General features: G+C 30.8%; 1 protein-coding gene across 5 annotated transcripts in view; it reads right to left on the bottom strand.

Moving 5' to 3' along the window:
* LOC129989456 (uncharacterized) overlaps window positions 1–27,792 on the bottom strand; it is a 302,200-nt gene that overhangs the window by 52,461 nt on the left and 221,947 nt on the right. For 4 of the 5 annotated variants that reach the window (XM_056098002.1, XM_056098005.1, XM_056098003.1 and 1 more), the window contains 3 exons: window positions 23,222–23,299; window positions 18,655–18,856; window positions 1,541–1,625 (listed from right to left, as the gene is read on the bottom strand). In XM_056098002.1, the coding sequence (XP_055953977.1) occupies window positions 1,541–1,625; window positions 18,655–18,856; window positions 23,222–23,299 (365 nt within the window). The remainder of the gene's footprint in view (window positions 1–1,540; window positions 1,626–18,654; window positions 18,857–23,221; window positions 23,300–27,792) is intronic. The other variant, XM_056098004.1, reaches the window with a different exon arrangement.

Below are 27,792 nucleotides of genomic sequence, written 5' to 3'. Positions count from 1 at the left end.
CAAATATTCTTTATAATATTATAGAAATTAAAATAATAGAAACTGTCCGAAATAAGATGGATTTATTACAGTCTAATCAGACATTTTCAAGAATAATTATTTATTATACGCTTATTTGGATTATAAAAATCTATATAATATATTATAAAAATATGTATAGTATAATCTACAAAAATAGAGATTAAAAAATCAAAAAAATAATAAAATAGTAATTATAAGATTTTGACTTAGAAAAAGGGAAAAACAAATCACTCTTTGTTTTTTACTTAACATTTGCATTAACTTTACTATATATGTTTATTTAAAGACAGGTTGATTTGTTTGGTTCACCTTAATATCTTTTAATATGCAATAATAGAGAAGTAATTATAAGAAAAAATTAGAAGGGAATAATTTTGTAATTTAAATCTCTTCAAGATAATATAATTTATCTTTTAAGAAATGTATTTAAGTAAAAAAAAATAATGTATCAAAAATTTTGTCAAATTGAAGAAATTAATTTTTTTCCGATGGAATATCGCTTTTATGCGAGATCAATACAGCACAAGTATTTTTTTTTATTATTTATCAGCTCTTAAAATGTGAATTTTAATAGATTTATACACTTTTATTCAAAATCTAGCTGTCTTTGTTTTTATTATTTTCGAACTAACATTTCATGACTTTAATGCCATTTTATTGCGATTTTGTTTTGTCTTTCCGGGATGCTCTAATTTAGAAAATTATTTGGTGTCCAGACTGAACAATTTTTTTGAAATGTAAAAATTTATTGAAATTTTGGATTATTTTAATAAATTTATTGTAGTAAATAGTAGTCAAACAATTTCCCCTCCAAGGGCATATTTAATTACTTACGTTAAAACACTAACATTTGTTCATTAACAGCAACAATGTAAACCATTTCATTAAATTTATGTCATTAACTATACCTGCATTTTTGCAAAATAATTAGTCTGCTTTATAGTCCAGATATATAATAAAAGTTTCTAAATGATGGTTAAAACTGGTTAATTAATTATTATAATGTGTGTGTTTTTTTCGAAAATCAATTTTCATTATCAGAAGCATATTTTTCATTACTATACACTTAATTAATAATTTGATTCCCAACAATGTTGAAATGGATCTAATAAAGCGAATAAGTAAAAGAGGTAGATATTTTCTACATCCGAAGAAAGGTTATTATTTCACTCATAAATTCTGTTATAATGAACACTTGTAGCATCTTGGCATATTTCCTACCATTAAAATATAATGGCTAAATTTGTCATTGCATTTAAATTAATCATCGAATATTATCCGAGATGGTATTTAGAATTCACACATCATATTTTATGTTATGAATAATTATGTAAAAGCTCAAATACAGAAATGAGTATAAGTTTAATCACTCCAAATAGAAACGAACATTTATAATTTAAAATAGAGAGACATTCAGCTTGGAGTTTTTATCCTATTTTGCTGTAGAATATGAAGCATTTATTACGCATTAACTTCCAACATAAGTTGTCATTGATTATAAACAGAAGCGCATGCTTACCGTTTGACAGCATCGAGTGCTGCGTCGTCGTCGTCATTTTCACTTGGCACTGAGTTCCACAGTTCACCGGATGGAGCTTCGCCATCTGAAAATTAGAACTTTGTTTTAAACAACAAAAACATACACATATCTGCCATGTATAAAAAACAAAAAGCATCGAATTGTTTCCTGTATTCGTTTAGTGGTTATTATGTTGAATGTTAAAACTTATTTTTTCAATTTATACCCAAGAAGAAAATATTTCTAATTCTTGGAACATAGCAATTACGCAGTAACCGTAACTTTGCTTGACATTTGATAATTAGCAGCCTATTGTATTAAATTGAGTTTACATTCAGCCAGTTGTAAGAAGGCCAATAGGCAGCGCATGCGTAAGTACTTGTCCCGACGGGAAAACAACATGCTGCTGAATTGTATTATTTTTCTCACTGGCATGCATTTGTAGAGTTTGGCGGGGTTTTTTTTTGGCGTGAAAAAATGGATCACTTATCATAGATTAATTCCGATATTTTTTGCTCTTTGTTCTTTCTGATTCGAGATTGTGTTTTTTATTTTATTTTCAATTTCTTTTCTATAATTTTCCAAATTTAGTTATGTTCACTTTTTTTATATTTTGCCATGTTTCTTAGTGTAAATATCTATCATTTTAATATGATACGCAGTTAAAAATAAAAATCCAGAGATGCCTAAACGACAGTTTACAGCCAAGCATGGAATGTTTGAATCTATCTTATGAAATTGTGGCAAACATAAATCAGTCCCCTTCTGCGCATGTGTTGTCTTACTGGCCGTTTTATAACTGGCCTAGTGTAAACTCGGATTATGCTGTATTGTGTTTCACGCCTTTCTTCACCATTTCTTTATTGACAGAGCATTATAGAAAGAACAATCTACTGGACAATCATAATTCAATGATCTTCGTATAATCATGATGTCTATTAATTTTGATGTTTGATACAATTTTGCATTGAAATCAAAGGAAGTACCAAATTTTTGATTTAATTAATGCAAAAACATGAATGTTTTCTGCTATGTTGTTTTTGATTTCTTCACTCATTTTTTTCGTTTTGAAAATATACTGAATTTAACATTTTTTACAGAAATAATTCTTTCTTTAATGTGCTCTGAACAAAGATATTTTATTTCTAACTATCCTACACTGGTTTTTAAAAATTTGAGCGGTGATTAGAAAAAAAACTCCCTAGATTTAAAATCGCAAAAAATAAGTACATTTTTTCGCACAACTTATGTAGCATAAATAAAAAGCAATTTTGAACCAGATATACAAATAAGTGGGATTGCTGTTATGCAACATTTTTGTACAGGGGACTGAAACCAGGCTTTAAACCCTTGTGGTGGCAAAAAAAAAAAAAAAAAAAAATGGTAATTGGTGGTGGTGCCAAAACAGTTCACTGTAACTCGCTGCGAGGTATATTGCATAATATATATAATAGTATATGACAAAGTATACGATACTGATATACAGTCAAACCTGTTTTTGTGAGGTAAATAGAAGCCGCATAAAAGAAATCGAACAAAAAATATTCCGAAATTTTATAAATAACTATAACAAATAATTTTTTACAACATATTAAAGAATTTTTTTAGGCGGTGAAGGGGAAAACCCCACTTAGAAAATATGTCAAATATTTACAAAATAATGAGAAAGTGCTTTCCAAATAAAATAAATAATTAAATTACACATGCAAATATTTCTTAAAAAATTTAATTTCCCCTATTAAACATAGTGACATTTTCAAAACCCACATAATTCAATACTGCTCTTTGTAATCCAGAACACGCATATTGTTGTGATGAACTGGTCCAAAATCACTTTCAATACTTGAAGATGTTAGAGTTGATTTATTTTTGGATTATTTTATTAACTTTATTTTGGAATATTGGAATTAGTTGACGCAGTTCGTACATACATTGCATACCATACATATTGTATTAGCGTACATATGTATACTGATAGGAAACATTATAACGGTGTTATAAAGCCAACATAGTTGGAATTTATATACCGTATATAAAATCTCAAAAAAAAAAAAAAGAACTCACAAATACAGGTTTGATTGTATTGATCTAATGTGAGGAGTTACATATTATTCGAATTTTTAGAAAGTGAATTGCTTGCTGTGTATCGAGCGAGCTGTTTTGATTTGTTGAAAAAGCAAATATTAGTGACGGAATATTCGTCACATGAAAGTTTCACTGCATCTTGATAGTCAACAAGCAAAAAATTTTGAAAAAAATGACGAATTTAAAAACGATTTTTTTTGTTATCCTAGGCGGGTTCCCTATGAAATAATTTTTTACTCAGCACTTTTTTACAGATGGGATTACTCGCATGTATTTTTATTGCAATTATTCTCTTTTTTATTACTGTCTTTTCTAGAAATAAAGTGATGTTGCTATTTTATAAATGGAGCATAAGATAAAGATTAAAACTTTGATTCAAAAATGTTTGAAAGACGTATTAGTTTTAAACGAATAATCTAGTCCCAACGCAAGTCAATATAAAATGCAAATTAGATCTATAATCTTTACAGATGAGTCCAGATTTTGTTTACAGAGCGACCCAAGAAAATTACTGGTCTAACAGGAGCTCGCTATCTTTCCAGACATACGCATAAAAAAAGCATATTTGTTGGCTCCAATATATGTGGGGGAGTGGTCACTCTTTGGATGGTTGCATTGATCTATACGCAGTCCTGTAGATCTATATACAGGGTGATTCAAAACCTATGGTTCAAATTTTGCAGGAGGTAGGGAATACTTTAGAAAACCGATTTAACTTAATGAATAAAGTATGTCCACAAACGTCATTTGCATGGACAAAATGGACAATTGAAGTGAACACAGGGAAACAGTAAAGTTAAGTAGTAACGGATGTGACTTTTATTCCAACAAGGTAAAGCAAAGCTCGAAATTGCGATCATTTACACGAACACAGGATTCACAGCACCGTTGCATTGACCAGCGAATATTTTTAAAAACGCCTGTCATATCACGGACAATGCCTGCGGCGGTCACTATTCGTACAACAAGGTCCATTTCACTGACGACGGGGGTCTCGTACACATGGTCTTTCATGAACCAGCACAAAAAGAAATCCATGGGCGTTAAATCAGATGACCTGGGTGGCTAAGTGATCGGCCCACCTCTACCTATCCATTGAGCACCGAATGTTCGGTTCAGGTAATCACGCGCAACAACTGTGCTATGGTCTGGAGCTCCGTCATGTTGTTATACCATATGTCGGCGAATATGCCAGGCGTTTTTGAAAATGTTCGGCGGTCGGTGCAACTTGCAATCCAGTGTTCATGTAATTGATCGCAACTTCGAGCACCTACTGTGAACTTGTGCTTTACCTTGTTGCAATAAAAGTCACATTTGTTATCACTTAACTTTACTGTTTCTTTGTGCTCACTTCATCTGTTCAATTTGTCCATGCAGATGAAATTTGCGAACATACTTTCCTATGTGAAATCGATTTCTTGAGATATTCCCTACTTCCCCATGAAATTTGAACGATAAGTTTTGAAACACCCTGTCAAGTCCTATGCCTTCGTTCTGCAAGATGAATGATGGAAGGCAACACATAACCCAGTTGGCGGAGAAATATTTTTAGGAGAAGATTGTCGTGCATAATGGTTTCATTGGTTATACAGTTGTGCATGCTAATCTTAATACCGACTGAGAATATAAGGGATGGTCTCTAGTGGCGAATATTGCTATATTTAATTTTTCCCTAGTAATTCTTCTAGAATTTCTAACTTTCTTGAAAGCATTTTTTTCGCCAATTGAACCCGTAGAAGAAGAATTTTTTCGAGTCCTAACAGTTGTTAAAGGTAATCACATACTATTTTGAAGCAAACCACACATTTAATGCTTAATTAGTATGTTTTGACCTTTTTGCTTTGTACTTTTAAGATGGAACTAAGCCTACTTTTTGGGGCAGTTTGGGACAAATATTTGATTAAGACCTGCGAATGATTTGGCTTTTGGAATGTTGACTGAATTTCATAAAATCTAATGAACAAAAAAATTGCACAGTTGTAATTTTTCTTTATATTTTGGTAAGCAGAGTCATTTAGATCAAAACAAAGAAAAATTAATTTTAAAATAAAAACAAACCTCTCTCATTTGCGAGTTATTTTTTCCTTCGCCATTAAGTGACTTCACGGACTGTCGATATATCATCAGCAATAAATCATTTCCGCTCCGTTGCGAACGATGCCTCATTCTGCAATCATGCTGCAAAACAGTGCATCTGTTTCAACAGACACGAACCCGACGAAACGTCACGGGTTGAGGTCTTGGGGTGTTAAACACACGTTAACTGTATGTTCTATCGTGATAAATTAGTATTGTAAGAACCATGTTAAACAGAATTAATAATCTTCTTTCATCCATATTCAAGCTGCGGTTAACGTTGAGGATGGTTTAGAAAAGTGTACGCTTAACCTTCCGACTGCTTAATTCTTCAAAATCATTATTTTGATGCAATGTCTACGAATTAGTTGAAATATTTTTCACATACTGATACTATATGTTACACGATAATAATGTGACATAATAAAAATCGGTAATCGTAAAAAAAAGAAAAAAAAAAGAACTCTAAACTGCGGAAAACGCGGGATGCAATAGAAAATAGACTGATTGTCAACCCGCGGGAATCGCGGTATAAGCAGCTGGAAGGTTAAATGTATATTCTCTATTGTCAAATATAAGCAATGAGACTCTTTTTTTTTTTTTTTTATCTTCTGTCAGTATTACAATGGATATTTACAAAGAAAATATCGAGGCAAATGAATAGTTAAAAATGATGCAATGAAGAATGCGAATACATTTTTATTAGAGAACTAATAAAAATAATATTATTATCAAAATGAAATCCTAATTCAGTTATATACATCAAATCAGTTATATTAACGTTTCATTTCAAAGTAACACTAGGGCTATTTTGGGGCAGACCTCGTCATTTTGAACATCTGAGCTTTCACCCCCCCCCCCTTTTACTTTCTGCAACATACCAGCGAAAGGACGTTTGATGTCGACGGATATAACTGCATTAGACCCGCGTACACGATGATTCTTCGGTGGAATCGGGTCCCGAAACAGAAACCCAATAAAATCACAAAAGATGAGGCATTGGAAGATAACAGCAATTTTAATCTCATTTATAATATATTTAGAAAATTTTTTTAAATATTCATTGCGTTTGATTGTATTTATAGTATTCCATTTAGTATTAGTTTATAGTATTTTATAGTATAGTATAGTAGTTATTTTATAGTATTCTATCTAGCACCTCATGACATGGCATTTGTTTCGACATCAATATTTTTTATAAAAAAAAATATTTTTTAATTATTAGTAAGCTAGCAAAGTATGCGTTTATAAATCTCTTTATTTTTATTATTTTCGTCTTATTAATCAAATGTTTATACATTTTATGGAACGATATTTATTTTCTTCTTAAATTTAATACTAGGTAGGGTCAATCCTATGGAACCATCATTTAATGAGGTTAATTCATAACTAAGTTCGGAAAATATTAAAATATATTGTTAAAAGTATTGGAAAAAAATTCCTTCGAACAGATGCGGTTATACAAAATTTCGGTACGCTGTGCGGCAAAATTGGAGAGGAAATTCAATGACGAAATTCCATCCTAACAAACTTGAAATAAGTCAAGTTTACATAAGATAGTGTTTAATAACAATAATAAATAAATTGGCGGGAAAACCTTCGTGCAGTTGCCAAGGTAACCACATATTCTAGGAAATTCTTATTGCTCAATGCTTATCATATCGCTTTCGTGTTTGATTGGTTTATTGCTCAATAAACTGAATGAATTATAAACAACATAGGCCGAATAAAATTTTGAAAAAAAAAAAAAAAAAACACATTTATTATTTATTCTGATTTTAGAGGTGAAATTTGTCATTATTTTATTTAATGAAAAAAAGAACATTGAAATGGTTAGATTAATAAGTCTGTTTATTGATGGATATCAGTCAATAATATGTGATTACAAACTTTGTAAGCACAACTAGTTTCACCAAAATGTTATAAGATACATCTTCGGGTGGAAAATTGGGAGGAAAAAAATTAAAAGAAATTCGAACTGCTAATCTTAAAATTTCGATTCATCTGTCTTGACATTCATTTAAAAAAACGCATTTTTAACATACGCGACATTAACATACATATAGAAAATTAATTATCGTCGCAATACACGCATCTATAAATGTATTTAAATAAAAAAAAATTAAAAATTTTGTTGTAATATATATTTAAATATATTTTTCAAGAATTTATTTAAATTCGAGAAAAAATTGTAAGGAAATAAAATAATTTTTTAAATTTTAATTTTGTGCCAAAGTATTTTTTTTTTTGATTTTGTGCTGCAACATGCCTCAAAATTATTGAAGAAACCGTTTAAAATTTCGATTAATTTTTAAATAAATTAAAATGTTTGAAATTAAATAATTAAATTTTAAACTAAAAATTAGTAAAATTAAATAAATAAATTTTGAATTAATTAAAATTTGGATGCCTTTCTTAGTGAGCACCTATTATTTATTACGTGTCAAATTTTGTGAATCTAGATCTAATATTCGCCCAGTACAGAATTTTGGAAATATTTTATTAGCATGCGTCTGGCATCACTCGATTCACAGACAGCATGTCAGCCTATAAACATTTTCATCCTAAAAGCTCAATGAAAGGTTTATAATGAAGCAGGCCACGAAAAGGCACAAGCAGTGCGCAGGGTTCACGGCACTTTCGCGAATTTGTTTTTATTCGAGGTCGGTTGACCTCGATCGTGGTTCGGACAGCTGGCAATCATTACGCATTTAAATGGTGAAAAAGGACGTTTGTAGCATGACTTAGCTACTTCCGCATTTTGATGAAAAAGATGGGAGTTGAAAGCAACATTCTGGACAGATAAATTTTTGTATTCTAATTAAATTTTCTGAATAATAAAAATGTCTAATTAATTATAAGAATTTAGTGTGTCCAGTGAGAGAGTTGAAGAGGTGTGGAAAGTAATAATTCCATTTTAATAAAAAATTATTAATCATTAGTAGGAATTTTTTTTCATTTTTTTCTTCAGAATTTTCGAAGCCCAATTAAAAGTAAGCGCATAAATTTTATAAAAAGTCGAAAAGGAAAATAATAAAAAGAAAATGTTAAAAGAAAATAAACAAATAAATAAATAAAAGTTTAAAAGATGCTTTTCTTTTTTTGTAAGAAACAATTCGCATTTCACGAATTTACTAACGGAATAAATTCATGTGACATGGTAGACAGATTTTCTCCCCAGAAAATTGAGCAATGGATTTCAAAATTAAAGGATATCGCTTAATTGACGAGTGTCACATGAAAATAAATGGAATCCAATTATGAAAATTTTATTTTTTACATTACTAATTCCCAGATTTATATTGATAGTCTTTATCATCCATGTCAATAAGAAGAAAACTGTGCAGCTATCTAATATAAAATAATACGACTTAGATTTAAAAATATCTGATATCTTCAGCCAATAATCTTTTAAATTTTCTAATAACACTTAGTTTCAAAACAGATTTAAGTATAATACTATCGTATGATAAATATGCGTCTTTGTCTTCAGATTTGAAGACAGAATTTGAAACAAAATGTACATGTTTTGAATCTTATATCAGAAACTAACTTTCCTCTGACGCATTCAATTTTTGCGACGTATATGATGGAGATAATCGAGATTCTATTTGATATCGGTTTGAATATAACATTCAGAGAAATCGCTGTGTTTGAATTTTAGAAATATTCGGCAGTTATTTTTAAAAACATTCTAAAATTCGTATTTAAAATGATATAGAAATTTGGAAATAATTAACAATACTTCTTGTTATTATTTTTAGTGAAAGATATTAAATCTCCACAAAAAACAAAATTGTCGAAATTCAACCCGTTTGGAAACTAATTACTTCAAATATAAGATTTACCTTAATGGAAAAAATGGTGACTGAAAATATAAAAAAACTTTAGGAAGAAAATATAGTTATTTTTTAATTAATTCTTTCGTTTTTCAATGCTGAACTTTTGGAAACCAATAAAAGGTTCGTTTCCTTTTTAATTTCCTACGCCGATATAACTTACCCTAAGAGTGTAAGGCTTGACTCTATTTGGCTGGAAGAGAAATTTCAAAATGACACACTACACCCGTTTCGATACTGGTAGTGACTGTCTCATTGAATGACACGCCTAGCATTCTTACAGAATTGTTTCTTCAAACATTGAAAATGGATTTTATTTTCTATGGCCCATTTTATTGTAATTCACTGTTCGTATTAGTTTTTGGGTCTTAACCTTGCTCTTAATTTTTTTTTCAGAAATTTGTTTTTAATACATTAAAAGAATAATTTTTTTTTTCAAAATACATATATTTCCAATGATTTAAATTTTTTCATTGATTAACGTTTTCGCTGGACCAGTCAGTAGTAAATAGAACATTTTCACGCTAAGAAGAATCGGGATTACAAATAACTGCGACTTAGTAATTTCATCCTACAGAGATTTGGTATTCTTACGTTGACTAGTTCATTACACGACAGTATTCTGAACTTTAATACTCATGTTCTAATAATTTTAATGCAAAATTATTCATTCTAACGAGAATTTTAACCCTGTTTTGCATGATGATGGAAATTTCCACCATAACATTTAATTCACAAAATATGTGCTCAAAACGGTGTACTGTAAATTGGTTGGAGTAATAAGGAGCGTAGCTGCTTAAAGAAAAATAAAATCAAATGTCACAATCATTATAGCGGGTTAGAACTTACACCGCCGTTTGTTGTGGTTGGAAGAAACGCGCGATTTCTTGAATATTTTTTTAAAACTAATCTGAGACTTTTTTGCTAATAAAATCAATAATGAGTGGAGAAATTTAGGAAATTGACTTTGAAGATTTTGTACTGAGAGTAACATGAAAATTTACATGATAAAGGATATTTCCATCACACTGCATGTTAATCATTTTATATTATATATTCATACTAGGATTTTTAAAAACATTTTTTCTTTAATCTAGAGCATGAATTATATCACCCTGATTTATTTCATAAGATAAAGAAAAAAATTCATGCCGAGAAGGATTAAGAATTAAGAACGGATTAAGGATTACGAACGACATACATTATACGAAGTGTATTCAGAAACTAAATTATGTTTTCAATTTTTGCGGCGGAAGCACTGTGCTTGTGATTTTACACACGCGCGTACACTTCGCTGCCTCACTGATGAATAACAGAAGACCCTTTTAGATTGCTGAGTATTGCGTCGGCTGTATCTTGAGTATTTAAAAAATTTGAGCATCCTACCGCATGCAAGTTACGTTCTGCTATACGATTTTTTAATGCTAGAAGCACTCAGTCATTTGATATTCACGGATAAATTCGTGTAGTTTACGAAGATAACACAACGAGTGCTTTGATGGTAAGGATGTAAGGATGTGAATGCAAAGAAGGACGTGAAAATGTCCGCGATGAAGAACGAAGTGAGCGACCGTCTCCTATCAATAATGATTTAATAACAGAAGTGGAAAAGGAAATTAAATATATTGTTTGCCAACACATTCTAAAACCCTTGAGCTTTTGCGCATGCGTTAGGATGAGTTTAATTCGAAGAAATAGGGATCAGAGGAAAAATGAATGGAGGAGATGTTTACATTTAGCAATAAAATTAATTCCGGAAATGCATACATTTTTCAGTGTTTTACCCTTTACTGAGATAGAATCGTCGAAAACTGGTCGTCTCAGAACACTGAAACGAACAGTAACTTAAAATTCGACATTAAGTTATTGTTAATGTATTTTCCTTAAATTTTCCATTACCTTCATCTCTGCAGCCGGCATCTTTTTGTGACGAGGGTATGGAAAAACTCCTGTACCTCTCTTGGTAAATGCTTCAACAATAGTGGCAACTATGTTTTAAAAGAACCTACAATAAGCTTCTATTTCAGTATGTAATAAAAACGATTTTTAATAATTGTTTTCTTTTTTTAATTGTTTAATGGAATTTAGTTTTTGGATATCCTTTATAGATTCTCCTTTAGTGCAATAAGAACTTGGAAAGCATAAAATTTCAGAACGCGATCTTGCACATAGGCGTTCTCTGCATTTTCCCCCCACCCGATTTCTTCTGTTGTTGTCCATATAAAGTGCACTGCAAAGTGTTAGTCGAATTTCCATAGAAACATTCAAAGAGTAAAATACCATGATTGAAATCACTTAATAATAATTGAATTCCTGAACAATTCCTTAATGCTTTCGACTCCGACCGGATATTGTTAACAATTTAAGGATCCATCGTCAAAAATTCAAGCTAAAGAAATCATACCAATTGTTCAATCAATAGGAAAGGATTTTCAGATGTGAAAAGGAAGGAAAACCAAAGAATTAATCGAGAATGACAAATTAAGAACTGAATTCTCTTAGTGTACCAGCTGATGGGCCGAGGTGGGCTGGTGGCAAGGTCTTGGCTTCGAAACTGGAGGTTTTCAGGTTCGAGACCTGATCAGGTACAGATCTGGTGCACATTAAATCCGTCGGGCCCAAATGTCCACCTGCTGATATGGTGTGGAAGTTAGGAGAGATGGGATGTCAGCTCAGATGTCGTACTCGTCATCTGACCGTAGTTCAAAATGACGAGGCTCGTCCAAAATAGCCTTAGTATTTCTTTAAAATGGGACATTTATGTAACTAAACTGTACCAGTTGATAGTGAAAGTAGCGATAATGAAGAGGAATATTTCGGTGCATATTGCCCATTATTAGGCCTAGGCATCAGAAAGAGTTCTATTTGGAAGAAAGAACAGGAACTTTATTTAAAAAAAGCATATATAAGTATTGTGTTCACCAGTATATATATACATATAATATATTGAGATTCAGAAGCCGGTTTTTTCTTGTTCTAGATATTACTATGATTTCTAATTTTTGATGTTTTTCACTCTTATTAAAGCATATTTTATGCTCAATAAACTCACGTTCCCTTCTGAATGGGTTCTAATGAAATGGATAATCATATTTAACTCTTTCGACTATGTCATGTAAAGATGAAGCGACTTTAAAAAAATTATTAATAAAAGCAAATGAATTTGATTTTGCAATAGTGATCGAATCAAATGAAGAAAGAATAAGGAGCTTTACGAAGAATATCGAAAAACGTTTTAAAAAGCCACGTTTGTGCTTTAAAGAGAGTTTCACCAGTCGTTTTCGCATGCTTACCTATAGATGTCGCTGATTAAAATACATGTAACAATGTATGCTTATTGATTAAGTAATAATAAAAATACTCTTAATGACTTACATCTGGCTCAATTTTCACTGTTCATTACAATGATATTTAAGTTCATTTAAATTATATACACTTTTATAACTTGAACTGTACCTGACAGGATTTTTTTTGTAGAAAATGGACTTTTGGAAATACGATATTGCTATTTACGTAGAATATGTGTGGCATAAACTCCCAGTCTACACGGATACATTGTACCAGAAAGAGAGAAAAAAAGGTTTTTGCTGATCGACGAGGAAAACATTTATAAGAAATCATTTCCTTCTTAGAGAGATACTTTTTTCAATTTTAAGCAACAGAGGATACGTTTAAATAGCATTAAAACCAGGAAACATCAGGCCACAATCGTAAAGACCAAATTAAAAGGAAATAACACAATCCTTAGTGGACAAGACGACTCGATGATTATTTGCTTTGATATTTTTTTTTAAAACTCTTTATCTGAGCTGAAGTGATCTTAAAACTTTCATACCAATTTCGAGTGAACTGAAATCATGCAGCCTCGACTTTCGCCTACACTTCTAATGAAGGATGTCACTTATGAAGCGCAAGTGAAAACGATTGTGTTATGCAATCAAATATCCTCGGCCGATATTTGCACTGAAGATTATTTCTTTTAAGCAGTTAACTGCTTTTGACGAGTATACTCGTCATGGGAAACGACAATATTAGGACGAGTTTATTCGTCAGGAGTGATAAGAACTAACAATTTGCAGTTTGAATTACAATTTTAATAAAAACTCAAACATATTTGTCAATTTCTAGGTGTTTAAAATATTTTGGGGCCAAGTCGAAATAAAAGATTATTATGCTTCGTACCATGCTTTGCTCAATGCCATTCTCTAACAGCAAATTCAGATAATAAATTAATTGTTTATGTTTCTTTTCGTTCATATGCAAAAAAATGTATGTTAGTTTAAGTAAATAAATAAATGTGATTATTGAAATAAAAAAATAAAAATCATTTCATGACAACATAATTTCGTATTACACATACTCTGTGTTCAACGAGTATACTCGTCATCGCTTCATTTTTGCAACACAATTTAGATACGCATTTTCCGAAGAGGTCGAAACAATGAACTGGTTAAATATCATTTGTATTGCAAAGTATTCAACATTATTTTTTTCTTTGTACCATTGAGTCATTGATAACTTTTAATTTCCCTATTTTCAGGATTTCGGGCGATTATTTCAAAAATTTCAAAAATATTAAAATAAAAAAAAGAATTTTAAATGATGTCCATTGAATGAGTCAGCTAGGTTTTCCTCTCTTTTCAATCTTTTTTAAAAAATTGTATAACTAAGATAAAGGACAAAATCGAAGAACAGTCTCCTAATCCCAACTATCAGTTCGATATTGCTAAATTTTATTTTATATCAAAGTGTATGGCACCTAAATAGGTTGGCAATGGTCTTTTGTCCTCCAAATTGACCACTTAGAGGATACATCTCAAAAACATTATACACTGTACGTTCCTCATTTTTTCACCATTTCATTTCGTCACTTTGTAAACATAGCTAACCAATCAGAATTCTTTATATTCATTGCGCAAATATAATTTATATAGTGTTTACATTTGCTATGAAAGGTGTCATTTATATGACTAAGTCAGTATTCTTATTAATATGGTGAGCAAGCAGCTAGTTTCCAAGGCGATTAATTAAAAAAATTTTTTAACCCTAAAATTGCCCAAATAGGGAATCTACTTACCCCCCCCCCCCACCCTTGTATTAGTAGAAAAGCCCTGATAAATATATACAAAAATTGAAAATATACATAATGTTTTCTTTGGATGTGATTAACAAAATTCGTGCAAAAAACAGTTTTTTAGATGACGCTGTTAGGCTATTTTCTTAATACTGTAAAGGGGAAAAATATCTAATATGCATTTAGATAAAGTATATTTTTTAGGTAAGTATCCTTTTAACAGATTTTTTGGTGGTAAGGTCTCGGTTTCGGAACCGGAGGGTTTCAGGTTCGAGTCCTGATCAGGTGCAGATCTGATGCTGATCAGGTACAGGTCTGGTGCACATTAAATCCGTCGGGGTCAAACGTTCACCCGTTGGTCTGGTGTGGAAGTTTGGAGAGGAGGTGCCAGCTCAGGTGTCGACCACTTCATCTGACCACGGTTCAAAAATACAAGATCTGTCTCAAAATAGCCCCAGTGTTGTTTTAAAAAAACGTGACGTTAATATAACTAATTTAAACTAATGACTGGCGAAATCAAATCTAAAAAGCTCTTATCATGCTACGATGCTAAGGACTAGATATCAGATCATTCCTTTTTTAAAAATTTTATTCAGGAGTTACTTACAAACAACCCCAAAATGAGAAAAAAAACTGACCATAGCCACAAAAAAAAAAAAAAAAAAAAAAAGAATTTAAGTAAACAACCAAATGATGAATGGGCAACATGCTCCAGATAATTTTTTCCTTGCTCCTTTTTTAAAACCCAGCAGTGGCACTTTAGAACTTTCACTCCAATTCTTTCGGACTGAACCCAAATCCGTGCAGACCAGACGTCTAAAAACCGAAGTAAGAGAGCCATTATCAATGGCTGCTTAGGTACGGTTGCTAGGCGACGCCGGATCGAAGCGGCTTAAATATAAGCAAGATCCTTCGGAATTTCCCTTTTCTTCTCCTTTATCATCCGAGGAGAGTTTTAATGACTTTTCGTCTGGCCGAGGAGCGTTTCATTCAGTTTGCTTTACTTTTTCGGCCGGCCGCTCTATTTCGGGAACGTGCAGCGAGCCTTTTTAGGGAATTAAAGTAATCGCCGACGCTCCGCCGAAGCATAGTTAATGCGATGACGAGTTATTTTGAGCAAAGACTGAGATCTGCTGGTGAAAAAGCAAACATTGGACAAAATGAAAGGAGATTCGAACTTCGAAATATCGATGCATAATAATGTTTTATGACTGTCTTAGCAAAGCTTGATGGCATCAGACATTGCACTCTGTGCGTAACGAATTTTATATCATGGAAATGACACAAAGAATTCCAGCTTGAAAAAAATTATCATATTGGAAACATCTAGAGTTTTGAGAAATGTTAAAGAATTCGTTAGTAATAAACTGAAAAATCTAATATTAAATTTGATTAAACATACGAAATCTTTTAACTCTTTATTTATCAAATTATTTCACCATTCATTTTGCACATTTATTTTTGAACCATTCGTTAACTTTTAGTACAGAAAAAACTCAGGAAAAAGAAAATTTTTTTTTTAATTGAAATAATTTAATTAATTTTTTAATAATAAAAGAATTTTAATGATATTTTTTAGTTGATATTTACTGCTTTCTATTGGAAATAAGTTCTTCGTGTTTCTTCAAATGCTGTTAGAAAAAATAGTCTTATTTTGAAGATATCAACCGGATTTGAACGGTGCTTTAAACTACAGTCGATAAATGAAGGGTTAAAATGCTCGCATTTATTCATCACAGACTTGTTGTTTTGTTGCCAGTGACTGTATAACTGAAAAATATTTTTTACAAAATTGTATTCATAATAATTTTTAAAAAAATTAGCAAAATCAAAGCGAACACCATAAAAAAAAGGAAATTGGTGTCAAAAACGGATTTTGTGCAAGAATATGCATCAGGTTTGTTATGGAAGTAAATCAGCATCTGGATTCATTTTTAATCAGAAATCTAATTAAAACTTTGAACAACCGTTTTTTCGTTCAACTGTCAGACCTGTAGAGCACTTTCAAACAAGATTTACATCAGATATATCGGTTGTAAACATTGTCATAATTTGTTCCAGATAGACAAGACAAAATTTAGAACAATTAAATAATAGTAGATTTAGTACATTATCTGGAAAAACTAGAGTTTCGGAGTTAAATAGTACTCTACACAATCCTAATGTGTTACATAGTAATTTAGTGGTTAATTTAATTAATATTAATAGGCATAAGAAGTTCCATATTTAATTAAGGTTAGTTTAGGTTCCAAAGGTTAATTTAATTTATATAAAGAAGTTCCCTATTTTCGAAAAATAGTGTTGTTTTAGAAACTATATAAGATCGAACTACTTTCTTGATAGTTGGATCTGAAATGATATGTTTTTACTTAAAGTTAAGTCCATTTTTAAGTTTTAAGGAAACCTATTTTTCAGTATCAAAATTGTACAGTACTTTTATTGCAAAGTTTGGTAATTTTTATCCTATATCCTATAAAAAATGATTTTTTTTCACTCAAAATTCTACAAATCATAAAGCGGCAATCTGTTGGTCGGTGGAACTTCCTTGGACCGGTCATTGATTAGCCTAAAATAAAGAAATTCAAAGCTTCGGTCTTAGAGGAGTAAAAATTTAGAAAGGCTAACGGCTCAAGGCTAATGAACTCAATGTGATTAGAAAACCGGGGAATTTATAAAAATTTAGATATCACAATATTTTGAATAGTACATTTATTGACCAACTTTTTTCATAACTCTTGACGATATTTAGGCTATATTTTTTATTGGAAGTATTTATCTTTTTTTTTAATTGCTTAAAAATTAGCTATTGGGTTAAAACTGTGTGAACACCCAACTGTAGGCTCTGGAAAAGAGCCTTAATTCTATTGTTATACATATTATGTATTAGTTTTTAAATAATTTTTCCAAAAAAGTTTTTATTTTTCCAGCTTTTTAGTTCAGAGCGCGTTTCAGTTCCAGAGCTCAACATACTTGAAGGAAAACTGAAGGTGTGTCCACATGAGGCCAGTTACTGCGGGCAATAGTTGTTTTGTCCCATTCTGTTCAAATGTGAACAGTTAAGGCAACACTGTCGGGACAGTGGTAACCGTCGTCCAGACGGGATAGCTATTGTCACGTGATCTTTTTGAGGTAAAACAAAGTTCAGATGAGGCCAACTACTGCACACAATAGAAAGCTACGCTACTTTAGAAAGATCACGTAAATACAATGGGATAATGGCAAATAGTTCCTTTGGAGTAACGATTCCTTTGAGGCAGACGGGGCTTTCTATTGCGCACAGTAGTCGACCACGTGTAAACCCTGTTTAAGCGGATAGTGCCCTCACTCTATTAGACACTTTTGGGAATTATTCAGTTAGGGTTATGAAATTTTTTATGCATATATATTAAAATAAAAATACCACAAATATTTTTAAAAAAACATTTTAAAACGAAATATATTATTTTAAAAAATTAAAAAGATATATAACTTTTAAAAATTTTAAAATATTCCAGGCTACTTCATTTTTAATTTTTTTCTTATTACCCAATGTAAATTTATTTGGAAAAAAAACTACACATGATTTTCTAATTCCAATTAAAAGCTGATTGTTTTAAAAATATTTTTATGCACACTTACTGAATTTTCATAGAAATTTTATGTTTTTCTGAATTAAAATGGATTTTAAACGAGCTAAAAAAACCTCGAAACATAAAATGCATACCCCATTTTATTTTAGCGTTTGACCGAATCTTTATTATCAATTCCATTTAATGTCTTCAAAAAATGGAGACACCTGGAGCATTTCAAAGATGTTTAAATCTAATTACAATATCATTTTGAGAAAAGTCATTAAGATGTATTTTTTTCCCTCTTAACCCTTCAAATATTTATTTAATCGAACAATGCATTTTATAACACTATTTTAGTTGAATATAAACGTATATTTTGATGATGAAATGATAAAAATAAAATTGCACGTTTTCATTCCTTTTTGCTAATTTCAAAATCCACTGTCCCTTTAAGTGTGATTGCAATACTTGGTCATGAGGTGAACTCACCAGTAGCATCCTTGTTGGCGGGTGCAATCAGTCCCATGGATGCGGACTTCCTGGCGGACGGGCTCTCTCCGGGAGGTCTCGGCCAGGCGATGAACTGGGACCGGTACTCTGTGGTTTTGGGCACGGTCCCTTCTTCAGACTGACCCGGAGTGCCCGGGTTGCCTCGAGGGTTCGTGCTCGGAGGAAAGCTAGCGCTCATCAACTGCAAAGACAGATGGACAGCCTTTTTTTATTGTCACAGTTCATAAGGTGAAAGATAAGATTAATATATGGATGGAAGGAGGATACGTGCCATTGGCAATGTGTAAAAAGTCCAGTATTGGCTTAATATCAGATGTCCAAATTGTTATTTGATAAAAAAAACTCTATATTTTACCAGTTAGTCTTTTACAAAAACATAACATTTTTAGATATTTTTAAAAATTTTGGAAACCTTATTTTTCTTTGTTAATAATAGTGACTATTTCTACATAATACCATCAAGCAATAATTTATAAGCATAAAAATTTAAAATAAAATGCATATTGGTAATATTATAAAGCTCCATATACGAGAGAATATCAAAAAGTTTTGGGACAATTATTCTGAAGAAATTTTATTATTTACGCTATTACAATCAAAGTATTCCCTTTGCAATACAATAGAGCGTTCTTGCCAATTCTGAAATATGTTTCGGAAGTCCGCTTTTCGGAACATGCCGAAAAACTTCTGAGATTCACAATGGGTTTCTTTTCGTCTTCTAGTTATGCTCTATACTTTTGAAGAGACACTCAAAACACGTGGTATGAATCACAGCATATTCCTCAAATTTGCCTCCTATGCAACGTCTTTTTGGCAGATTTACCAAGTTTGACACAAAATCTTACGTCTTCGTTGTTTGTTTAAGTTAAGAACATGAAATCAGTTGCGCAGAAAAGCAAAAGCTGCACACTTAACTGATGTAAACATGACGACGTTTCTCAGCACACCTTGTTTTAAGTATCGATATTCTCTATGGTTGCGCATGTAGCTTTATCCTGCTGTCTTTATTCTTGAGACTTTTTGATACCATCTCGTACTAGTTTAGCATAGTAATACAAGTTAAATGACATTATCTGCCGAAAATATTATTTCTAATAAAAGAAATGAAATGACGTTTTTGTAATATATTTTTATTTGCCATATATATATATATATTTGTAATTGCTATAATATGGTAAAAAATTACAGTGAAAGAACAGACATCTGGCATCAAACTACGAAAGTCTAGTTTTAATAATTTTCCATAGTTCACTAGTGGTATCAAAGAGTCATTAAGATCTGCAAAATGAAACGCTGAACTTTTGAATCCTTCACCTATATTTAAACAACTCATTATTCTTCCTATTATTGGAACAAATAAGATGAGTATTATCATTACCAAAAGTGTTTAATCAATGAAAAGTATTTTTTTTATATATATTTGATGACCCAGATTCGTACCATTAACAGATGGATAGAAAAAAATAACAATTACCAGAATGCAAAATTTTAGAAAAAGTTATAATTCGGTTGTAAAATTTGTGATTGCAATTTAATTAAAAGTTCTATAATATCCAGCATTTTTCTGCATGCACGGAAAAAAAAATTTGCACAAGACGTAAATTTTTAATATTCAAGATAATTTAATTATATTCAATATTCAAGATAATAATCAATATAATATTCAAGATAATAATAACAAGAATATTCAAGATAATAATAATTTTGTACATCTATCTTGATGTGCAAAATTATCTTTAAATTAAAAAGCTTGTTTACCATTAAAAATTAAAAAAAATGGTAAACAAGTTTAACTAAAATTTATTGACTCTTAAAATCTTTCTTCAGGTATAAATTGATAAAAAAAACAAAAACATTGCAGTTTACAGAGAGTTTCGAAAGAATGGACGAAATACCTTATTTTCCGTATCGAAAAGTAGAACATTTTTGGCAATCTGCCAATAGAACATGCTGGGACATGCACGTTTTACGAGTACTATAATTGAAAAAGCTAATATTTGAAAAATCGGTTTCAATTATTATCAAGTCTAGGGAATTTTCAGAATTAAAACAAAGAATATCTTTTGACAACCATTTAATTATCTGGTCTACTACAAATAAATACTAGTATATTATATCATCGATTAAATTAATTATTAATTTTAAGTTTATTGAAAAATATTTTTATTTTTTATTTTTACTTGTAGAAAAATGAAGCTTTTAGCTTGAATTAAAAATTTTGAATTTTTCGTAAAATATTTTGTGAATGACAAATAGTGACGTAGAAACTGATATAACATATAGATATAGAAAGGAAGTAAGCTCTAAAAAAGAAGCGAAGGTAATGCATGCAAAGTGTTGTATATCTTTTCATGCAACTCATATTTAAATTTTCGCCAGGCTTAGAAGATAATATGAATTTATCAGTTTTGATTACAAATAATATTTTAAATGATATGTCATTGCATATCCCATACGATAAAAAGCTTCAGATCCTGTTAGATTTGACATAAGATTAAAATTCAGTTTAACAATAAGCTGAACTTTTGGGAAGAAATCTAGGCCTTATGAAATTCTAGCACAGATTTTAAATGTCATTACCACAAAATTAAATACTTTATCACAAAATTAAAGCATACTTTTTAACTTTCATGCAAGAATTTATAAGCCATGCTTTGTTTCTTGTATGGATTGAAAAAGCATGCGTGGTAACATTTATCAACATACAAATAACAGTAACGAAATATAAAAAAATACATAAAATTAATAAAAGAATGACATGCTTTGAAAATAAATTAAAAATAGAGAGATTTTCATTCCATTTATTGTCGCGATGAAGTTCAATGCTCCCATATACATTCAGGAAATCTGTTCTAAACTGTAACTGAAAATGTTTCATAGGACAGAATGAATTCGAATTGAAATTTACGATGAAATTAATAATTGTAAAAAAGACAAGTAGGAATAAAAACGATAAAAAAAATTAAGTATTAAATCTATGAAAGACGTTATTTTTTCCCAAAGCTCTATATTATGAAAAACTTTTAAGTAGAAGTCAAACATTCGTTTTTCTTTCTTTCATTTCTGTTTTAAACGAGTCAAAAATCTCAGATTAGTAAAATCCAATAAAAGTAATCAGTAAAACAGACTTAAATATTATTTTTCCTTATAACTGAAAATGTTGACCATAAAATGAGCAAGTTTCATTAAAAATGCTGTCTGCGATAAAAGTTTGGAAAGCTGGACAATGGTCCAAGCGTCACTCTCGTCTTCCGATCATGGTTAAAAAAATATAAGGTTTATCCTTAAATACTTTTCTTGTTTTTCTAAAATAGGATGTTAATATAAATAAAGCAAGCAATGAATAAAAACAAACATTAATCAATGCAAGTGAACGATTCATGCAAGCGCAAGCTATAGAAAGCATGAACGAGTCCCTTACTTTTTCACTACACTACTTTTATTTATTGATTTTTTTTTGTGACAGATTAGTACAAATTCATTATATTGAAATGACATCAATGCATATTATCGAAATGGTAAGTATGAAAGAGTCTTTTTGCATTGACGTTTGGTTAAGTTTAATTGGAGTTTCAAACTCAACGATCTTTCTATATCATCCAAAGAAAAAGAAAAGTAGGCAAAAGGTTGTGTCACGAACATAAAACGAATCTAATTAGAGCTTTCATTTGTTCTTCATTGAATCTGATATCGCATTCATTGAAGCATAGAATTAGCAAAGCTAGAAGCATTTAACATTCTGAAAGATCTCTTGAAATTCTATTGCTTTATTCTATTCTACATATTGATCTATTGAAATTTTTCTGTGGTGTGTCGCTTTTGGCATAAGGGAGAGAAGAGATGAAAATATAGGAAATAAGGACAAATAATAGTAATAAGAATAAAAAAGATGCAATGAGTTAATGCAGAAAGGAAATGCCTTTCAGGAATGGGTAAATGCATGTAAAGCAAAAGGCACATTGATATTAATGAGCTAAAATTTCACCATTCATAGGTTGCATTTCATAAAAAACAGTAGAAAAACGAATCAATGTGCAGAGAGAGGTTTGGTCATAAAACCTAAAACTTTGATAATCATTGTTTTAACAAACAAATTTTCTTTCAGCAAAATACGTTTCAAACATGTAGATGTGTCAACAAGATTGCACACTTTATTAGATGCAGATAAATGATTCTTTCATTTAATATATTCTAAGCAAAAATACTTTTTATTCATAGAGCGTGTTATTTTTGTATTTCAATCTACACGCTTTACGGTCACAAATGAGCAGTAATTTGTTAAAAGTTTGTTTTTGAATGTTGTATCATCATTTTAATGTTTGTCCTATCCATTCAGATACACCTTGTGATAAAATGAGGAAAAGTTGTTCAACCTTTAAATGAATCTTTTTTTAATGGTAATTTGAGCTGCCAAAGAGAAATTCCTCGTGTTTCCAACCGAGATTTCGATCAACAACATTGGTTTTATTCATATTCACGCATCATTATTCAGCCGTCTAAAACGACTGGGGATGAGCCGATTTCGCAGCCGGGCGTGCTGTCTTACCGGTTGCTTCTCCTCCGGCTTTCTGGAATCGCCTTCGTCAGGGTTTTTCGAGCGGGATCTGGAATCTTCATCGGGGACCTGAAAACAAAAACACCAGACACGCAGTTCAGATCTCACTCCAAATCACATCCGATGCAAAAATAAAGTTAAAAAAAAAGCGGGAAGAAAGTTATGTTGTAGACAGATGGGAGAAAGTGCATTATTTGAGACCCATCAGAGAGAAGATACTTTTTTTTAATACAAAAAGAATTGATCTGCAATCTAATCCATTTATCAGGCGCATCTTACAAAACTTTCTGTATGTCACGCTTGCGAACAGCGAATATTTATTCTTTTATACGATGATGATTGCGATTGCACGGTCATTGGAGATAATGATGGTGTTCTCTTAAATGAAAAATAATATATTTCAAAAAGGATTTCGATTTAGAAAATCTCGCTCATTCATTCAAAACATCATTCAGAAATATTATCTGAGTTGAATACATCATTGGATAATATGCAAAAATATAAATGAAAGAAGCTTACGGAGATATGATCATAAACTTTTTAGCATTGATATTCTTTTTTTTTGTTTTGTTATAATAAAACAAAACTTTGGCAACTGTTTTCATTTTCAAAGCATACATGAAATAAATTCCAATTCCATACATGAAATAAATTCCAAATATTTGCGCATTCCAATTTCAGCAACACTCTATAATTTTGTGAAAAATGAGAAGATTCTCCTGACGAAGAAATGATCAGAATTCAAGCAAAAATATACCTTCTAATGTTAGAGAAAAGGTTTTTTTTAATGAACTCTCCATTTTTGAAGAAATGATAATAATACGAGTTCTACCATCGGCATATCTGATGAAGAATTCCAAATGACTAAATAAAGATAAAGAAGTTAATTCCATTTCATATTCCATCATAATAATTTTCATGACTCTCTGCTAACACTGAAAATAATTACAGTTTATCTAACCATATTATAAGGGGTACTTTCTGGTGCAAGATCTTATTTTTAATTATAAACGTGATGACAGATTAGAGATCTATACATCAAAGTTAAGAATTCTCTGTTTGATTTAACAAATAATGCAAACACATCCAGAACAAGTGAAATGTGTCACTTATTTGCTAATATAACAATTTATGAATTGGGAGTTTCATTTCTACCAGAACAAATAAACAAAATATTACAGAGTCAGAGTATTATTATACCAACTGACCGGTGTCTTACACTTACTACTTTTAAATTTATTAAGTAACTATATTTGCAATATCATTCTCTTGCAATAATAACAGAACCTTATAATTCAGGTATCCTTTTATCAAAGCAAATCGATATCACACTTTTTTTTAAAGCTGCTATCAAGCGAATATCTAGTAAAAATGGAAATATACAATATGCAGCCATAATAAAAATTCGTCACCAACTTAAGACCGTTTCATAAAATTACAATCCTAATATTCAAAAAGTTACTAAGCATTTCCGAAAATATAGGAAAAGATGGTTTCCTCGTTCCTTCTGCAATAATTTCCATCCTTTAATCGAATATTTTATCTACAAGATTCACTTTAACTTAAAATTTATATTTGGTAACGACAGAATTTCTTTTCATTAATTCAAGTGACTCATTCCCTGACTCAAAATCTCATTGATGCAAATTGTGCTGAAGCTGTAATATTCAATAACAATGAGACCAAATTCGTCATTACTGGCTTAGAACAAAAGAAAGAACGCATACTTGTAGCAATATAAATTTCGTCCAAACTATCCAGACTCGTATAGTGACACAAAAGGTGTAAGTCTTCAAGTAAATTTACAATTATATTAATTGTCGAATACGATTAGGAATTGTAATAAGTATATTCATATTAGTTAGGTTATTCTTCAGAAAATAGGAGTTTGCACATCTTACATATGACGTACAACATCTTATCATTTGAACATAAATGTTAGTTTTGAAAGTAATCATGTTTTAAATAAAGACAATCGTCAGTCTTTGATGCAATAGTATTGATTAGGTAACTGAACATCCTGATAGAAATTGATTTCTTCAATAACTGATACATTTCAAAATATCTTTTAAGATATATATTTATGATTGGCATTTAGCTGTTAAAAGTAACTTTAATTTATTTCAGGTACATAAAGTAATTATTTCACATGGTCGAAAAATTATACGTAATAATAAATTTGGTTGAATTCATTTGCAATAACGTCAAATGACTTTTAGCGAATGATAGTATAGAACAGATATATACAGAACTCGTAGTATTATGATTACAGTTAAAATAAATGTAAGATCATAAATAAAATCTTTTGAATTTTAATACAATATATATGTCGTGCATCTGGATCTAAAGGCTCATTCACACTGGGAATTAGATGATATCAGAGTGAAGAATCAAACAATCAGAGAATTTTTTTTTAAAAAAAAGTCAAGATCTAGCAAGTATTTGCAATTAAGTAACCAATACTCAGAATCATCTGTAGCTTTATCTAATAACAGAACATCTTCAGATTTAACAAGGGAGATAATGATGACAAAAAAAAATGAAAGAGTTGTCGGGAAAAATCTATTGTGTCTGTTACGTCATGTATAACAAAAGCTCGCTATAGCTGTTTGTAATAAAAGAGTGAGTCGAGATCTGTAGCCCGTCATATAAGGGTGCTTAAAATGATAAATAAAAATGCTTAACATTCCAGAAGAATTATTTTCCATCCAAATTTAGTCCACTTAATGCGAAGGAACGTTGGTCTGTCGAGCCGAGGAAGTGACTGTAAAACTGAAGTATAAGTAAAATTAAGTGCGATAAAGCTAATGAGGATTTTAACCAGGATATAGATGTTTACGTAGGAGAAGACAGTATCAAAGGATACTAATGTCACTGAAATAGAAGTAAAGCTCAATAAATATTGAAGATGGGTTAAAATGAGGTGACGTGCTGCATTTTAACTTGCATAAAAAAAGGTATCAAGAACAGACAAATGACCAACAAAAACGAAATGATAGAGAACATCACCTCTATTCAGCATGTTTATTTCACAATCACACCATTAAAATGGCCATCATTCGCATGGCCCAGATTATTCATCCTTTTCACGGCGTTTTCAATGTCCAAACATATGTGTCTCCCGGAATATGCATCTAGTCTGTGATAATGTCCTTTAAGATAGATACATTTGGGACTTTATCAATCTAGATATTTGAATTAAAGGAAAAAAACTTCATTGGTAAAATGCTCTGTGGCGATTGAGGCAAATGGTGAATCAAGCTGCCTCCATGCAATGTCTTTTGAAAAATTTCTTGCCTTTACACAGCCCGAATTACTGGGCCAACATAATGGATTCACAATTCGAGTTTTTGGCCGTTGCGGATGCAAATTCACTTCTACAAAAATCAAAATATCTTTTCAAATATCGATGAAGTTGGGAAATCGGATTTTGGCTGATTAATTCTTCCGATGCCGAGATTAAGTCTTACTCATGAGATAAGTAATATTCCGATTATAAACTTTTTGCACTCGGATGTCACCTCTCGGGCACCATTCAAGTCGGGGCATTTGACGTTTACTTATTTATTTTTTTATCATGCGAAAACATGATGTTGTTTTGTTTGGGCTTTTTGAAGCCTTAAAATGTACGGCAGTAAACGGGGGATTTATCGCTTTTGAGGCATCATTGTACCTCTTTTAGGGTTATTAGAAAATGATAAAGAACGTGTTTCTCACATTTGGCGACTTATCGCCAACAAAAAGTTACAACTTGGCGCAAATGTCCGCCATGTACCCGATTCTCCTTCTGGCAAATAAAGGGCTGGGTTGCAAGAATTTATCGTCCGAAGTAGCGCAGAGAAGAAAATAGGAATGAATGCGAAACAGCGAAGGAAGGTATCGAAAGTTTATATATATATATATATATATATATATATATATATATATATATATATATATATATATATATATATATATATTTTCAATTTTCTAGTAGACAGAAAACATTTAGGAGCTCAAACGATTTTGATATGGGGGGGGGGAAACCATCGTTTTCTAAATATCGACGCATGCGTAATCTATTAGCCACGTGATTGTTTAAAACCGCTTTAAACTGGTTTCTCACGAAAAAAAAATTTAGAATTCGAATGATTATGAAATGGTCAAAAACCATCGCTTTTCTAAATGTTGGTGATTGTGAAATACGATTCATGAGAGAACATGATGTATTTCTGTCGGATTGATACCATGTGACTTAAAAAAATTATGATTTCAGATGATAACTTGAAATTTGAGGTAACACATTTCAATTTTTTAAATTTTAATTGTTAAAAATAGCCATAGAGTGATAAGAAAATATAGATTCATTTTTCGGAGAAATTTAATTTAAAAAAATTATATACATTTATTTTTCAGAGCTATAAAAAAGTCATATATTAGGTTAATTATTGTGCATTTACCGAGTGCAAAGGGTTCAATCTAACTCTGGATAATTCTGAATAGTTTCAAATAAATTACAGATCCCTTTATGCATCACAAGATAGATTCTCTGATTTGTCAATTTTTCACTTTGTTATCTCTTA

The sequence above is a fragment of the Argiope bruennichi genome, chromosome 10 (genome assembly GCF_947563725.1).
Source record: "Argiope bruennichi chromosome 10, qqArgBrue1.1, whole genome shotgun sequence".
NCBI classification, from domain to species: Eukaryota; Metazoa; Arthropoda; class Arachnida; order Araneae; family Araneidae; genus Argiope; species Argiope bruennichi.
This window is presented reverse-complemented; position numbering and strand designations above follow the sequence as displayed.